Source organism: Schistocerca cancellata, chromosome 10, assembly GCF_023864275.1.
Source record: "Schistocerca cancellata isolate TAMUIC-IGC-003103 chromosome 10, iqSchCanc2.1, whole genome shotgun sequence".
NCBI classification, from domain to species: Eukaryota; Metazoa; Arthropoda; class Insecta; order Orthoptera; family Acrididae; genus Schistocerca; species Schistocerca cancellata.
This window is the reverse complement of record NC_064635.1, coordinates 114,012,150-114,031,213: the sequence shown is the minus strand read 5'-3', so window position 1 is coordinate 114,031,213 and position 19,064 is coordinate 114,012,150. Positions and strand designations below refer to the sequence as shown.

Genomic DNA, 19,064 nt, shown 5'->3' with positions numbered 1-19,064 from the left:
TTCATAGAAAGTTACCCACTTTCCCATTTTCTTAGTCATTATTAGGCCCACCTCTGCTTTATCCCTATTTGATTTTGTGTTGATAACCCTACACTCACCCAACCAGTACTAATCTTTCTGCCACTGCTCTTCACTGATTCCTGCTATAAGTAACAGACAATTATTCATTTTCCTTTTAAAATTGTGAAACCTACCTACCCAATTAAGGGATCCAACACTCCATGCACTGACTTGTGGAATGCCTGACTACACTCTCCTGAGTAGCCCTGTCCAGAGATATGAATAGGGGAATAATTTATCTCTGGAATATTTTAGTAAAGAGAATGCCACTGACATAAAGACATACAGGAGAGCTACATGCCCTTTGGGAAAAAATAACAGCTGCAATTTTCACTTGCTTTTAGCTGTTAGCAGTGCCAGTATAGCAAGGCCACACTGGCTAATGTTGTAAGGCCACATAAGTCAATCATCCAGCCTGTTGCCCTGGTAACTAGTGAAAAGGCTGCTGCCCCTATTCAGGAACCAAACTGTTGTTTGACCCCTACACAGGTACCCCTCCACTGTAGTTGCACCTGCAGTATGACTATCTGTATTGTTGAAGGACACAAGTCACACCACACCACCAGCTGAGGTCCACAGTTCCTGGGAGGATTTTACCATATGCAGAGAGCTGTTTTCTCTGAGGAAAAGACAGTTTATAATTATTAACACCACTCAAAATTGTTAAAACTTCAAGTTGAACAAATATATTTCAAGGACGACGCAATACATGAAAGTCACAGATCAAGTAGACAGAGTAAGACGTGTGTCACTTTAACAGTCAAATCATCACTGAGTACGAGTCTAGCAGCCGCTGGCTGGCTGGCCGCTTAGGTGGCACTGCCACTGCATGGCTGGCAGACAGCGCCACATGTAGAGGACGCGCGTAACTGGGCAGCTGCACTTTGGAAGATCGGCGAGTCATGGAAGGCACCGTAATGGCTGTACAATACATCAATGCCATCCTCCGACCAACAGTGCAACCATATCGGCAGCATATTGGCGAGGCATTCGTCTTCATGGACGACAATTCACACCCTCATCGTGCACATCTTGTGAATGACTTCCTTCAGGATAATGACATCACTCGAATAGAGTGGCCAGCATGTGCTCCAGACATGAACTCTATCAAACATGCCTGGTATGGATTGAAAAGGGCTGTTTATGGACAACGTGACCCACTAACCACTGCCGGCACACGAGGCTGAAGCTGGCCCGAATGACACACTGCAACACCCATGTCCATCTGGATTTCATACAGGCGTCAGCCACAGTGTTGTAAGATGCAGCCAGGACTCCATTTTGGCCGCCTTCCATATCCCCGTACCCATACAAGGTCGCCGGCAATAAACCGGCCAAGCGAAGGCACCCGCGGCCGTGAGGTGGAAGGCCACAAAACATGAAGTAGTGTGCGGGGCTGTCGGCCATGTAAGAGCTCAGCCGGGCTGTGGTCGCCCATGGGGGTGAAACGGTAAGAAGCCAGAAATTGTAGAAGCACATCATCAGCAGCAGAAGAAGTCAGGAGTTTCCTCATCTGAGCCTTAAATGTGCGGACCAGTCGTTCAGCCTCACCGTTTGACTGTGGATGGAATGGAGGGGCCATGACATGCCTGATGCCGTGACGGGCACAAAAATCTGCAAAATCGGAAGAGGCAAATTGCGGACCATTGTCAGTAACAAGAGTAGATGGAAGGCCTTCCAAAGAGAAAATGTGAGCTAGAGCCTCCAGCAAGTTTAGTGAACGATTCTTCAGGTCGGGGCATAGGTTAAGTGTCGATAAGGCATTGAGCATTTACAGTGGCTTTGAAATCACCACAGAGACGAATGTCACCATTTGGCTTAACATTAGGCTGAGAACTGATGATAGTGGCAGCAGAACCAGTATCCACCTGCATGCGAACATCTCGACCAAGTATTTGGACAGTGAGGAATAACTTCCCTGAAAGGGAAGAAGTACAATTGACAGACAACACAGAACACAGAATCAGAATCAGCGTCATGTGCATGAACATCATGTATGCAGTCGGATTTGCAAACGGATGACACATGACCCTTTTTTTGCATTTGTAACACACGGCCCAACGTTGTGGACAATCTTCTCGTGAATGTTTCGTAAAACACCGTGGACATGAAGGAAGTTGCCGTGGATTTTGCTGCAGTTTTGTAGAGGTGTGTTTACGGTTAGGCTGAGGCTGCACTTGGGAGCATACTGCGGCCACGTTGGCCGGTGGAGACGTGCCACATGCTTCATCAACAGCGCACAGAGGTTGTATTTCCCCGATGTCACCCCATGCCTCTATTTGCGCTCCAGCGGCATGAGAAATTTCAAAAGACTGAGCGATGGGTAGGACTTCATCTAGAGTCAGATTTGCCAACTGAAGGGCACATTGCATAACTTCTTTGTTGGGCACCGACCGAATAATAGCATCCCGTACCATGTAATCGGCGTAGGATTCTTTGTGAACTTCAGTAATAAATTGACACTTTCTACTGAGGCCGTGAAGTTCAGCAGCCCAAGTGCGATAGGATTGATTCAGTTGTTTTTGACAATGATAAAAGGCAACACGAGAGGCTACCACATGCGTATGCTTTTGAAAATATACAGACAGATGTGAGCACATTTCAGCAAGGACAAAGACGCAGGATCTTTCAAAGGAGCCAATTGCGACAACAACCAATACATTCGAGGTGAAATCCATGAAAGGAACAGAGACTTACATGTTTGGTCATCCGCGACATGAAATGCCAAGAAGTGCTGTCGAAGGCGTTTTTTGTAATCAGATCAGTCTTCCACCATCCTGTCGTAAGGAGGAAAAGGAGATAGAGACAATGACGAGAGATGCCCCGCATTCGATGCCGCGATGAAATCACGAATCGCATTTGTGAGAAGCGTTTGCTGTTCTATGAGACCTTGCAATAGTTGCTCTAAAGTAGCCATGGAAACATGCGGGTCAACGATGAAAAAGAAAAATTCACTACCAGTAGCCATGGAAACACACGGGTCAATGATGAAAAAGAAAAATTCACCACCTCATCACCAATTGTTAAAACTTCAAATTGAACAAATATACACTCCTGGAAATTGAAATAAGAACACCGTGAATTCATTGTCCCAGGAAGGGGAAACTTTATTGACACATTCCTGGGGTCAGATACATCACATGATCACACTGACAGAACCACAGGCACATAGACACAGGCTACAGAGCACGCACAATGTCGGCACTAGTACAGTGTATATCCACCTTTCGCAGCAATGCAGGCTGCTATTCTCCCATGGAGACGATCGTAGAGATGCTGGATGTAGTCCTGTGGAACGGCTTGCCATGCCATTTCCACCTGGCGCCTCAGTTGGACCAGCGTTCGTGCTGGACGTGCAGACCGCGTGAGACGACGCTTCATCCAGTCCCAAACATGCTCAATGGGGGACAGATCCGGAGATCTTGCTGGCCAGGGTAGTTGACTTACACCTTCTAGAGCACGTTGGGTGGCACGGGATACATGCGGACGTGCATTTTCCTGTTGGAACAGCAAGTTCCCTTGCCAGTCTAGGAATGGTAGAACGATGGGTTCGATGACGGTTTGGATGTACCGTGCACTATTCAGTGTCCCCTCGACGATCACCAGTGGTGTACGGCCAGTGTAGGAGATCGCTCGCCACACCATGATGCCGGGTGTTGGCCCTGTGTGCCTCGGTCGTATGCAGTCCTGATTGTGGCGCTCACCTGCACGGCGCCAAACACGCATACGACCATCATTGGCACCAAGGCAGAAGCGACTCTCATCGCTGAAGACGACACGTCTCCATTCGTCCCTCCATTCACGCCTGTCGCGACACCACTGGAGGCGGGCTGCACGATGTTGGGGCGTGAGTGGAAGACGGCCTAACGGTGTGCGGGACCGTAGCCCAGCTTCATGGAGACGGTTGCGAATGGTCCTCGCCGATACCCCAGGAGCAACAGTGTCCCTAATTTGCTGGGAAGTGGCGGTGCGGTCCCCTATGGCACTGCGTAGGATCCTACGGTCTTGGCGTGCATCCGTGCGTCGCTGCGGTCCGGTCCCAGGTCGACGGGCACGTGCACCTTCCGCCGACCACTGGCGACAACATCGATGTACTGTGGAGACCTCACGCCCCACGTGTTGAGCAATTCGGCGGTACGTCCACCCGGCCTCCCGCATGCCCACTATACGCCCTCGCTCAAAGTCCGTCAACTGCACATACGGTTCACGTCCACGCTGTCGCGGCATGCTACCAGTGTTAAAGACTGCGATGGAGCTCCGTATGCCACGGCAAACTGGCTGACACTGACGGCGGCGGTGCACAAATGCTGCGCAGCTAGCGCCATTCGACGGCCAACACCGCGGTTCCTGGTGTGTCCGCTGTGCCGTGCGTGTGATCATTGCTTGTACAGCCCTCTCGCAGTGTCCGGAGCAAGTATGGTGGGTCTGACACACCGGTGTCCATGTGTTCTTTTTTCCATTTCCAGGAGTGTATTTCAAGGACGATGCAATACATGAAAGTCACAGATCAAATAAACAGAGTAAGACATGTGTCACTTTAACAGTCAAATCATAACTGAGTCCAAATCTAGTGGCCGCTGGCTGGCTGGCTGACTGGCCGCTTAGGTGGCACTGAAGCTGCATAGCTGGCAGACAGCGCCGCATGTAGAGGACACGCGTAACTGCACGGCGACACTTTGAGAGACCGGCGAGTCACAACAAAAATAGCATTACTATGTCTGCACCATCAGTTCACATACTACAGCGAACTTGTGGCACATATTTTTCATTGGCAGATGCAGACAGAAACGTATCCACAACAGCTATCCACAACAGCTCTCCATGTTAATACCAACTCCATCTCTTTTAATATTCACATTTCTCACAATGGAAACCCCACTTTGGAATATCAATAATATTAGGAAAAGAACAGAGAGCCACACACTGTAAATATCAGTTTGCAATAACACTAAAATTAGGAATTAATATAAGAGGGTTGAAACTTAAATAGTGGCAAGTATTTATTCACAACCAATACAAAAGAATTACATGTTTGCACCTGTTACTGTCCTTCAAAGTAGTCACCAGTGTTGTGTAGGACCCATTGCCAGTGATGTGGAAGGCATACTATACCATTAGCAGAGCCTGTTCTGTTGATGGTGCGAATGAAGCAGTCTAAGGTTATGGTGATTCTCGTGTATGACTGTGATGGTGTTATCCTAATGCATTATGTCCCTCCATGGCAGACTGTCAATGAACAGTATTACTGTTCATTTTTGGAGCATCACCTGCGATCAGTTTTGCAAAAGAAGCAGCGACACTTTCTGCACAACCCACCCACCATTATGCATGACAATGTACAGGCGCATACAGCGGTCAATGGGACTTGGAATTACTGTACCATCCACCTTACTCCCTGCACTTAAGTCATTGTGACCTTTATTTGATTCCGAAGATGAAGGAAGCACTTCATGGCCTTTGCTTCAGAACTGTTCCAGAGATTTGACAGGCTGTAGGCCACTCCATTCACACCACCAACAGAGCAGGCTCTACTAACCTTCCACATCACTGGTAATGGGTTCTACACAATGCTGGTGACTACTCTGAAGGACAGTAACAGGTGCAAACATGTAACTCTTTTGTATCGGTTGTGAATAAATAGTTGCCACTATTTAAGTTCCAACTCTCGTATATAAAAATAGCTATATTCAATAGCAATCTATCCTTTTCCAAATATTGTTCACGTTCCACACAGTCATGTCAAAGAAAAAAACCTATATCCCTCTACAGAACTGGTTGACCTCACTGAAGGTAATGCTTTGACACAGCAATCATATCCCCAACTGCTGTAGTCTCATGAAACTAATGAACTTGGTTTCAGAGTGCACAGCAATCTTTTACGGAATTTACTGAAACTCCAAGACAAGCTAGACAGCATCTAGGAAATGCAAATACAAAGGACAGCTCACATAAAAAGATTTTGACTTGATTAGTTAAAAGACATAAATATGCTGAATACAACAATGTACAAACACAAGTAACTGTTCCGTGGAAACATAGTGCAGTAAAAAAAGAAATGGTGCAGTGAATAACAAAATTTCATACAGATCTGCCACTGGCATCAATTGCAGATGCTGGGAAATGGGGATTGGTGTTATTTACTGGAACATGATGTGGCTTTTTGAGGCTGACTGTATACTCCTTGACAAGGTGACGCTGATACAGGAAGACATGATGTGATTGTTGTTTGTGAGATTCAAAGGCTCGCATTTCACAGGAGGTATTGATACTATGATCCTGTCCCCAAAAGAGGCCGAATATAGTATCAATGGTATGCAGCACTGCAGTGCTTCTACTATTATTAGTGGTATTGCTTGACAGTGCTATTCAAGTGCTATTCAAGTGACTTACCCAGAGGATGGCAATAATGAACCTTCTACCTAAAGACATGACCTGAAGTCTCACAAAAAAAGACAATGTTTTTGAAGCAGGTGGTGTGTTGACACTCGATGTAATCCTTGACTTGCTAGGCCAGTCCTTGCAAATTTGAACATTGCTTCCTCACTGAATACATAAATAAATAAAAATGGCAAGACTCTGTCTGGTCACATTCTTCACTGTGGCATTTACACCAATGCTGCCACCACCTGCATTATGCTTGTATGTTTAAGAATGGTAAAACATAAAAGACTACATCAGAAAAGAAATGCATATTTACAATGTATGAATTGCAGCAATTAAGTAGCAGGTCACTAAATTTTCAAGCAACATACAAGTATTACAGGGATACAGAAAAAACAAGAGTTAATCGGATGGATATTTACAAGGGGAGGAAAATTAGTTTTTAAGAAGCAGGTCATTCGAGATAATGCCAATGAAGAGGGCTAGGGAAAGGAATTGGCCACATTCCCATACAGGGAACAATCCTGAATGGAGACTTCAAACAGGTTCTTCCCACATGTGAGACCAGTTGCTCAAATTGTTCAAAGGGAACTATGGAAAAATACCACCATCACATTTAAAAAATTGACTGATCGAGGAATGACAAAAATGTAACAAGCAGCTGTGGAAAAAACAGTAACCTCCATTACATGCTATAGCTATACATGTAAAAATTAGTTTAATAAACTTCCTGCTGGTCAAAATCCCCACAAATTTTACCAGCTCCTCAATTCCATAAAAGCTGACAATATTTTCTACATGTGCATATCATCTTCCTATGGCTTCTTTGTGTATCAGTGTAAAATCTGTACCAAATAATTTAAAGCCTATTAGTGTTTCATTACAGTGAGTACTGATCAACCAATGTGGCATGGATGAAAATGTTATTTTGCACTTTTGTGTGGTTGGAAAGTTTAGTGTTTCCACTGAAATAAAGTTAATGATCTTTCTTCTTATTCACCATCCTACAAGAACACTGTTAGAATTCTAATGTATAGTGTTATATCTTTTCTTGTAAACAGAGACTAACACAATTTCGAGTTCTGTAAGAATGAAGGCCCACAAGGCTCTCCATAGCAAAATAAGAACATTTTCTTTGTTTCCTTCCCTCCTCCCACTCCCTCCTGCAAATTGCAAATTCAGTTTTGAAAATCAACAAATATGTGTGATACATTACAGCTAGCAGCTGGAAATACATGAGCAAGTATACTCACCAGTTTTCACCTGGGTGAAGACGCAATGCATAATACCAGGCTGCTGGCAGGAAGGATAGGGGGTACCTGTGAAGAAAAATGACATCAGTGTTAAATCTGACTGTAGATAGTCTCATTACATTGCTGGCAGGAACAAGATGACAACTGACAGTCTACATTTACATCAACATACATACTCCACAACCCACCATACAGCACATGGTGGAGGGTATACTGAAGCACTACTAGTCATTACCTTTCTTTCCTGACTGTTACATTCCTCCATATGAGCCCTAATTTCTCATATCTTATCTTCACGGCCCTTAAGCAAAATGTATGTTGATGGTAATAGAATAGTTCTGCAGTCAGCTTCAGATGCCAGTTCTCTAAATTTTCTCTATAATGTTTCTCGGAAAGAATATCGCCTTCCCTCCAGGGATTTCTATTTGAGTTCCTGGAGCATCCCTGTAATACTTGTATGTTGCTTGAACATTTAGTGACCTGCTACTTAATTGCTGCAATGTCTTCTTTTAATAGGACTGAGTGTGGATTCCAAACACTTGAGCAGTACTGAAGGATGCAGTCTCTTTTACAAATGAACCACTTTTTTCCTAAATTTTCCCGATAAACCAAAGCTGACCTTTCACTTTTCCTGCCACAATCCTCACATGCTCATCTCATTTAATATTGTGTTGCAGCATTAAGGTCAGATATTTAAATGACATGACTGCGTCAAGCAGGCCATTACTAAAATGGTATTTGAACATTAATGGGATCTTTTTCCTACTCATCTGCATTAACTTATGTTTGTCTACATTTAGAGCTGGCTGCCATTCATGACACCAACTAACACCTTTGAGTCATCTTGTATCCACCTACTGTCTCTCAATGATGACACCTGTCCATATATCACAGTGTCATCAGCAAACAACTGCAGATTGCTGCCCACACTAGCTGTCAGATCATTTATGTACACGAAGAAAACAACGGTCCTTTCAAACTTCCCTGTAGCACTCCTAATGATACCTTTCTCTCTGATGAACACTCACCGTCAAGGAGAATGTACTGGGTGCTATTACTTAAGAAGTCTTTAAGCCACTCACATACCTGGGAACCTATTTCGTATACTCGTACCTTCATTAACAATAATCTGCAGTGGGGCTTCGTTTCAAATGTTTTTTCTGGAAATCAGAGACCTGCATCACTTTCTTGTAAGCTAATCATGCTAAGCTGGCAACAGTTTTCATTTTATTACTCTGCATCTTGTTGCAAGCTGATGCTGACCTGTGGAGAGTAATAAAACAAAAACTCTCAATATCTTGGTGTGTTTACTTTACAAGAAAATGTCTTTTATACAAGAAAAATTCAGAGTAGGTATTAAAATCCATGGAGAAGAAATAAAAGCATTGAGGTTCACTGATGACATTGTAATTCTGTCAGAGACAGCAAAGGACTTGGAAGAGCAGTCGAACGGAATGGACAGTGTCTTGAAAGGAGGATATAAGATGAACATCAACAAAAGCAAAACGAGGATAATGGAATGTAGTCGAACTAAGTCGGGTGATGCTGAGAGATTAGGAAATGAGACACTTAAAGTAGTAAAGGAGTTTTGCTATTTGGGGAGCAAAATAACTGATGATGGTCGAAGTAGAGAGGATATAAAATGTAGACTGGCAATGGCAAGGAAAGCGTTTCTGAAGAAGAGAAATTTGCTAGCATCGAGTATAGATTTAAGTGTCAGGAAGACGTTTCTGAAAGTATTTGTATGGAGTGTAGCCATGTATGGAAGTGAAACATGGGCGATAAATAGTTTGGACAAGAAGAGAATAGAAGCTTTTGAAATGTGGTGCTACAGAAGGATGCTAAAGATTAGATGGGTAGATCACATAACTAATGAGGAGGTACTGAATAGGATTGGGGAGAAGAGGAGCTTGTGGCACAACTTGACTAGAAGAAGGGATCGGTTGGTAGGACATGTTCTGAGGCATCAAGAGATCACCAATTTAGTATTGGAGGGCAGCGTGGAGGGTAAAAATCGTAGAGGGAGACCAAGAGATGAATACACTAAGCATATTCAGAAGGATGTAGGCTGCAGTACGTACTGGGAGATGAAGAAGCTTGCACAGGATAGAGTGGCATGGAGAGCTGCATCAAACCAGTCTCACAACTGAAGACCACAACAACAACAACAACAAGTGTGTCATGCAATTTTAAGAGAACAGACATGTGTGATGTTCATTTTCAGTATAACTTAAATACTGTTTGGATATACTGCCACAAGTTCTACTGCACACAAAGTGGCGTAGCAGTTTGCAGTGTGGACAAGTGCGCTGTAGGTCATCAGTTCAAACCACTCCCACCCCCCCCCCCCCTCTACCTCCCACCAGCAATTATTTCTTTTTCAGTACTTGTTGTATCTGAAGGGTTTGTTATTTTTGCATCCCTACTCGGCATCTGTCCATCTTCGAAGAATGATGATGTAGTATACCTGATTCAGAGTCTTCTACGTCTGCTGTGGTTGAAAAGTCCCACTCGAGAGTAGCAGTCCCTACTGCAGTTACAGCACATGAAACGAGAGGGACTTTGAACAGAAGCCACACTACCTTTCCATCTTGTCCTCTTCCTGATCTGTTCTTGTGTGGATTCATCCTCTGCAAGCCTGACCTCATTTTGCACAGCTAGTCGCCACCTAACATAGTCATTGGCAGTACTTTCACAGTCGCTTGGAATAATACTGGCCTCGGTCAGGTCTCTCTGAAATCCATGCGCCTGACATGTCCCAGTCACCTTAGACATCAGTGGCTCAGGAATGCACAAATGCTGGTTCTGCATGCAAGTTGTGAGACATCAGTGTTGGGTACTCCAAGAGCAATACTGTGACTCAAAGAATTAAAGCTTTCTCTGAGGCCATTCTTCAGTGAGTGGTACACAGTTACATCCTGTGGGTGATATCACTATGTGACATTACCTTTGATACTAGCCTTGACTGGAACACTTTTCCATGATCAGAGATCATCATTTGCAATGCTCCATGCTTCAAGAACATGTCTTTTACAAGCTACCTTGCAATTTCCAGAGCTTTGACAGTCAGTGTAGCTTTGGTGATAGAGTAGTGCATTAGGTAGTCACTGTCGACTATTGTCCATTGATTTCCATTTGTTGACTTCAGGAGCCTTCTCAAGAGATTGATTCCAATTTCATGGAATGGCATTGCTGCAGATGGAACTGGTACCAGATGCCCAAGAGATAATTGTAATACATGTTTCCATTGCTGGCATTCCTTAAGTGATTCACATACTACCTAACAGATTGGTAAGAATCTGGCCATTGATATGTGTGTCTGATTTTTTCTAGAGTCTTCATGAATACCAGATGATCAGAGCTGGAGTGTCATGGAAATATTATAGGACAGGTGGCCACAAATGATGATGATGAAGATGATCCGGAATGATGATGATGAAGATGATGACATGCAAGCATTTCCTCTTATACAATGTTCAATTTATTAATCAGAATCCTTGTTTGGTTTGTTTCTCTTTCTTTAGAGCTTGTTTGATTTTCAACAATGCCAGATCTTTCAGTCTGTTGAGCTGGTTGGTTGCTTGCTTTTGGGGAGGGGACCAAACAGCAAGGCCATCGGTCCCATTGAATTAGGGAAGGATGGGGAAGGAAGTCGTCCATGCCCTTTCAAAGGAATCAGCCCAGCATTTGCTTGAAATGATTTAGGGAAAACATCAGAAACCTAAATCATGGTGGCCAGATGTAGGTTTGAACCATCATCCTCCCAAATGCAAGTCCAGTGTGCTAACCACTGCACCTTCTTGCGTGGTAAGCAAACTTCTGTAGGACAACATCATTTAATACAGTGAAAACTGAGATTTTGCCCACACTGCTGTGTTCTGCCAAACGATTTCTTGAAATTCAGTCATCTTCCTTGCATTTGCATCTACTGCAAAGTTAATCTTTAGTAAAGTTTATTTGCAAGTGTTGTGTTGACAATTATGACAGGAAAAATATTAGCCGCTAATGACTCACCACGTGCATCAAGAGGGCAACAGAAAATGAGTGTCTGGGAAGTGGAGAGATCTACCTTCCATGGGATGTATGTATTAAACTTCACAAAATGGACATTGTTGACATTCAAGAAATGTTTCAAACAAATGATTAACTTGCATCATTAATGAAAAATAAAAAATGGCACACCACAATGGTCAATGATGTTTGCACCATCAAGATCGACATGAACTCCTTGGAAATTACAAACTGTGCACGACATTGAGCTATGTATCATTTCTTAAAGAGCACATATAGAATCATACTGGTGTAACAGGGCGATGAGAACTAATGGAATGTGATGGCATGCAATCAAATGCAAAACAGTCTGTTGTTGAGCTTATCATGAAATTGGCTATCCTTTAAGTTGTAGATGCAGGTAGAGTAATAATATCTTGCATAGGCATGGAAAAAATAGACATCAAGATGCTGAATTTGTCCAGTGGTGGTATGAACTTTTCAGGAGGGATATGTTGCTATAAAGGAGTATAATTTTCATTTCTCTTATGCCCATTTTCCCGATCTTGCATGCTATGAGGTACATATTCCCTAATGTCCTTGCAAGACCATGTACATGAGACAGAATCATAGGGAGCAGAGTCTCTCCAATTTCTCACAGCACAATACATAACTTTCCAGCAAATCTGTCACTCATATTAACAGTCCACATAACTGCATACAAACGCATTAAGGCATTGATGTTAGTTGATCTTAATGCAGTTCTCTTGGTACTTCTAATTTCTAGGGTTCCTTTCATATGCATTTCCCCTTCAAAAGTTTGTTTATTTCATCTACAAATTCTCAGGCCAGTTCCACAGCTTGCTGTACATTGTAAAGTTGACACTCTATTTAAAATGTTGTTATCTTAAGTCTTCCAGTTCTGTAGAACTGTTTGAAATTACGCAACCATTCACTGCTTCCCTTGAAATCATTGTAACCTATGTCACATGCAGTTTGACAACACAGTATATCACTGTCATGCACATCATGTAAATTGTACCAAGTATCCTTGAGAAGTGCAAACACCAGTTTTTGTAACAAGTGTGCCTTGTCCTCCCTTCAATATCTGTAGTTTTTCTTATGCAATACACAGCCATATTGCTGTAGACTAATTCAAAACCTGTTCATACTTGGTTTTTTACTATGTTGCAAATTATGTTCCATGTATGTAATTATGTTTAGAACTCACTCTTTGGATTATGATTGTCCTTTACTGCATTTCACTGGATGTGCTATTCATGGTTCCCTGTCTAACAAGGATGATGAAATGCATGGCTTGGCACCTGTTACAATATAACTTTCACTTGTTATGCACATGTCATTGCCATTGTACCCCTCATGCAAATTTTCCACACAGTCAAATGTATATGACACCACACATTCCACTAACTCGTCTTGCAGGAATGCTAATATGAGGTCTGTCTAAAAAGTATCTGACCTTTGTTTTTCCCACATAGAATAGAGATGATAGTGTGGCACCACTGTACACAGTAAAGGAAGAGACCTTTATGCACTTGTGTGAATTTCGTCCCAGCCTTCCAGCATGGCAGTCGCTGCCTGTCAGTCGCTGAGTGAGGTGCTACACAACGTGTTCGTTGGATTACCAATTCTCTCAAAATGAGTGAACTTGTTGAGCAAAGATACTGCATCAAATTTTGTCAAAAGTTTGGTGATTCTCAAAATGAAATGGTTCACAAAATTCAGCAGGGGTTTGGAGAAGATGCGATGGGTGTAATACAAATTAAGAAGTGGTTCAACCGATTCAAAAATGGCCGCACATCAACGGAGAGATATCAGAGTTCTGGCACGCCCCAAACTGCTCAGAGTGCAGCTGTTGTTGAGAGGGTGCAAAAATTGATGATGGCAGATCATCGTTTGACTGTGTGAAAGATTGCCCAAGAGGTTGGAGTGAGTAAGGATTCTGCACATGCAATTTTGCATGATGATTTGAACATGCACCCAGTGGCTGCGAAATTCGTGCCCAAGTTGTTGTTGCCGGAACAAAAAGACCTCCATTTTGACGTTGCACAGGACCTTTTGGACACCACCAACACTGATCCTGGGTTTCTGAGCACCGTGATAACTGGAGATGAGTCATGGGTGTACAGGTATGACCCAGAAACAAAAAGACAGTCGTCGTAATGGAAGCATCCCAAGTCTCCAAGGCCAAAGAAAGTGTGGCAGGCGTGAAGCAAAATCAAGGTGATGCTGACTGTCTTCTTTGATGTCCGTGGAATTGTGCATCATGAATATGCACCAGAAGGACAAACAGTGATAAGATGTTCTCCAGTGACTCTGTGATACAGTTTTGTGCAAAATGTGGATGGCAAAAAACTGGCAACTGCATCACGGCAACACCCCCGGACATTCATTCCACTTGATCCAAGACTTCTTGGCCATACATGGAATTACAGCCATTTGCCAACCTCCCTACTCTCCAGACATGGCTCCTTGAGACTTCTGGTTGTTTCCAAAATTGAAGACGTCACTGAAAGAATCCCATTTTGAGAGTAGAGAAGAGATAATGCGGAACACAATGATGGAGGTGAACACCATTCCAAAAGGAGACTTACAGAGGAGTTTCTGGCAGTGGAAGGATCGGTGGGCTAAGTGTGTGCAAGCACAAGGGGCCTTCTTTGAAGGGAATTAGGGACCCAACCCCATCAGGTATTCGAAACATTTTTTCTGGTCAAAGGTTGGATACTTTTTAGACAGGCCTCGTATTTCATTTGCCACTTCTTTTTCACTCTGCAAAATTTCTTGGGTTCCTTTCCGACAAAATTTAAACTTCGGAAACTGTTGCTGTACATATAATGCAATATTTGCTTTGTTTATCCTTGCCATTGCTCTGCTTTGTATCAAAACCACTAGCACTATAACACTATTGTGAGTTAATTGTCGATTGATGAGTTCAACTATGCTCTGTAGCCTCGTGCTGTGCTCACCTATGGATACCTCCAGTCCTGCCCCCTGTTGCCTTTAGCAGCCAATATTGTGGTTGCATGGTACACAATATGTGGGGCCATCAGTGGCTGTTTGTAACCTCTCACTCAAGGGGTTCCTCGTGAAACAACATAAGCCTGAAGCTTCTGTGCCCATCTCACCGCTCAACTCAACTGATCCTTCAGGCAATTCAGCTAACACAGAGAATGGTGATCAGTCACAAAGGTGAATGGATTTTCAAATAAATATGGCCAGAACTTTTAGGTGGCTGAAACAACTGGTAAGGCGCTCTTTTTTGGTTTTAGAGTAGTTCATCTCAGTTGAGAAATACTTTGTTCCTCTCCAGGAGCCTAGGGTGTCATATATGCAGGCAAAGGGTAGACATCTGTTTTCATGATTTTGTTCAGTCATCAGTAGTTGATATAGTAATGCTCTGTGTCATCCTCCTCCTTCACAAGGACCACAGGAGAGGACCAAGGTCTCTCTGAAGCTTCAATTACATCATCCTGCAGCACTTTATCCACATGCTCCCAGATTATTCACCACTGAGCTAGTGACACCCTACAAAAATTCTGGATAATTTGTGGATGATCCCTAGTGCTAACATGGTGTTTTACCAATAAATACAAGGTCTGTCTTTTCCCCACTCTGAAAGTATCCAAGATTGTCACAGAATGGCTAACACTTTCTGATATTCCTCAGTCAGGCCATAAATTAATTCCAGTCCTGAAGCTGTTTCTCCAAGAAATGGTAATGTCACAAGCTGTGTTGCATGCATTGTGACTTAGTAGTTATTGTTGCTGGCTGGTGTGCTGCGGGTCCCCAATTCAAAACTGACCACCACCAATTATTTGTTATTTAGCACTTACCATACCTGGAAAGTTCTCAGTATTTCTTATGATTGTAATTTTTATATATTCTAGAATACTAAATGTTTGTATAAACCACAGCATACTCTATCCAAGAGTTCAGTTCTGTTCTGCCTACACACTGGCACTCACAAAAAACATGCTTTCAGTGCCACGTGCTGTACAAGGTGTTTATAAGTGAATATCGGGGTTTTAACACTTTATAATATTTATTACATTAAACTTACAGTTATAAAAGATATTTCAAATGAAAGAGCAACTCAAACACCAGTGTGCATGCCCAGCACCCAATGTTTCTGCTGCAATCCGCTAGACAGCGGCAGTAGCGAAGATGGCGACTAGTCAACAGAAAGTGTTTTGTGTTTTGCGGTTTGCAAAGACCGAATCTGTGGTTACTGTCCAACATGTGTTCCAGCTGAAGTTTGGTTGTGATCCTCCAGGTGACAATAACATTCGTAGATGGTATCATCAATTTGAAGACACTGGCTGCCTTTGTAAAGGGAAGAGCACAGGACAACCAAGAGTCAGTGAAGAGGCTGTTGAGCAAGTGAGAGAGTCATTCACTCATAGCCCAGAGAAATCAGCCCAGAAGGCTAGTTGTGAATTACAAGTTCCCATGTCGACTGTTTGGAAAGATTTAAGAAAACATGTAAAACTATGTCCTTACCATTTACAGTTATTACAGGCTCTAAAGCCAGCAGACCATGGATTATGTACCAACTTTGCAAACGAAATGTTGTTTCATGATGATGAAGATTTTCTGGATCATGTTTGTCTTCAGTGATGAATCGACCTTACACCTTAGCGGACATGTTAACACTCACAATGTGCGCACCTGGGACTCAGAAAATCCTCATGAGGTGGTAAAAATGCAATGGGATTCCTCTAAAGTGACTTTTTTTTGTACCGTATCCCAGCAGAAGGTTTATGTGTCTTTCGTTTTTGGTGAACCTACTGTAACTGGCACTTCTTACCTTGATACACTAGAGCAATGGCTCTTCCCTCAGTTGTGAGAAGATGAGACAGAGAACTTCATTTTCCAGCAAGATGGTGTGCCATCTCACTGGCATAGTGCAGTATGCGACTGGTTGAACTTCACTGTACTCTAGTACTGGATAGGCTGCAAGGGGCTGCAGGGCTTGCTCTGCATGGCCTCCACGTTCACCCGACCTAATGCCACGTGATTTTTTCCTTTAGGGCTTCATCAAGGATCATGTGTATGTGGCTCCGTCACCAGCAGACCTCCCTGAATTAAGAAACCGGATTGAAGCAGCTGTTGCTAGAATCACTGAAGACACACTTATCAACATTTGGGAAGAACTCAGCTATAGACTTGATGTGTGCCGTGTGACAAATGGTGCTCACATTGAACATATATAAGGTTTTTGGTAAAACAGCTTGAGTTGCTCTTTCATTCGACATATCATTTATAATTGTAAGTTTAATGTAATAAATATTATAAAGCGTTAAAATCTTGATATTCATTTATAAACACCCTGTATTTCATACAGAAAGAAGGCCAAAATAGTGAATTTGGTCTTCCAAAATTGTTTCACAGCACAGGATTATAATACAGTTCCTCCTTTCAATCATCATACAAACATCGAAATGGTGATACTGAGATAACCAACCATTGAACAGACAAAAACTACAATCGGTCAGTAATGAAAAGGCATCAGGTGAGGTACCTATAAGATTCAACAAAGATTACAAGAAAGAACATGCTCCCCTTCTAGCAGCAGTTTATTGTTGATTGCTGGAGCAACAAAGGATATCTAGAGACTGGAAAAAGTGCAGGCAATCCCCACTTTCAAGAAGGATTGTAGGACAGATGCACATAATTATAGGCCTATATTGTTGTTGTCTATCTGTAGAATTATGGAACATGTTGTATGCTCAAGAATTATGACGTTTTTGGAGAATAAAAATCTGCTCCATATAAATCAACACAGATTCCACAAACAGAGATCTTACAAAACTCAGCTCACTCTGGTCCTCCACAAGATCTATAGCGATGTAGACAATGGCGTTCAGGTTGGTACCGTGTTCCTTGGATTCTGGTAGGCATCTGACTCCATCCCTCACTACTGTTTAGTGGAAAAAAATAAGAGCTTGCCAAGTATTGTACCAAACTTGAGACTGGATTCAAGACTTCCTTGCAGACAGAACTCAACAAGTCACTCTTAACAAAACAAAACTGACAGATGTAAAGATAATTTCCAGAGTCCTTAAGGAAGTTTGATAGGAGCGTTACTGTTTACAAGGTATATAAATGATCTAGTAGAAAATGTCAGATGCTCTTTAAGACTGTTTGCAGATGATATGCTTGTCTATAAGAAAGCAGCAATGGCACAAGACATTATTGATGAATGGCGCAGTCCCTGGCAGTTAACCCTAAATGTAAATATATGTAACTTATTGTGCATACATAAGACAATAAATCCAGTAATGTACAACTACACTATTGATGGCAAATTACTGGAAACAATATCTACTGTAAAATATCTATGAATAACTATCTAGAGTGACCTTAAGTAGGACAACCACATAAACCAAATATCTGCAAAGATGCCAGAATGAGATTCTAAGGAAGAATCTTAAGGAAATGTAACTCATCCACAAAGGAAGTGGCTTACAAGGCAATTGTTTCACTGATTCTTGACTATTGTTTATCAATTGGGAGCCTTACCAGATTGGATTGATAGAAGAGAGAAAGAGAAGACTCAACAAAGAGAATGCATTTCGTCGCTGGTTCATTTTCTGATTGGTTACAAAGATGCTCAACAAACTCCCGTGGCAGACATTGGAATGTTTTGTGGGTATTTTCTTAGTGGGGGTGATAGGAATGGGGCACTGAAACAGGCTAGCAGTCAATCTGCAGCAGTTGTATTTTACTGGATTTTCCAGTTCTCTTACATTTTCTGTCAGTCACTGTACAGTATCAATTCTGCAGGAATCCTGCTACACAGTGCCCTTGAACCGTAAAGCAGCTTCTCACACACGGATTTTCATCCGCAGTGTTGATGATGTTGAAAATGACATTTTCTTCTGTCTAGAGGAATAACACACCCAGAGAAGGTGAACTTAATGTATTTCCTATAACATACAATCCTAACTTCTTCTAATTGATAGACTACACAGACATAAGATTCAGCGAGATTTTTGCATGAGTGCATCTCACAAGAGACTCTGAACAATTTTATACAATAAAATCAGAACATCAATTGAAACTTCCTGGCAGATTAAAACTGTGTGCCCGACCGAGACTCGAACTCGGGACCTTTGCCTTTCGCGGGCAAGTGCTCTACCATCTGAGCTACCCAAGCATGACTCACGCCCGGTACTCACAGCTTTACTTCTGCCAGTACCTCGTCTCCTACCTTCCAAACGTTACAGAAGCTCTCCTGCGATCCTTGCAGAACTAGCACTCCTGAAAGAAAGGATATTGAGGAGACATGGCTTAGCCACAGTCTGGGTGATGTTTCCAGAATGAGATTTTCACTCTGCAGCGGAGTGTGTGCTGATA

The 19,064-nt window shown here is 42.7% G+C and overlaps 1 protein-coding gene across 4 annotated transcripts in view; it reads right to left on the bottom strand.

Moving 5' to 3' along the window:
* LOC126106467 (ankyrin repeat and protein kinase domain-containing protein 1-like) overlaps positions 1 to 19,064 on the bottom strand; it is a 206,086-nt gene that overhangs the window by 12,585 nt on the left and 174,437 nt on the right. For all 4 annotated transcript variants that reach the window (XM_049912752.1, XM_049912751.1, XM_049912753.1 and 1 more), the window contains exon 10: positions 7,695 to 7,760. In XM_049912752.1, coding sequence (XP_049768709.1) covers positions 7,695 to 7,760 — 66 coding nt within the window. The remainder of the gene's footprint in view (positions 1 to 7,694; positions 7,761 to 19,064) is intronic.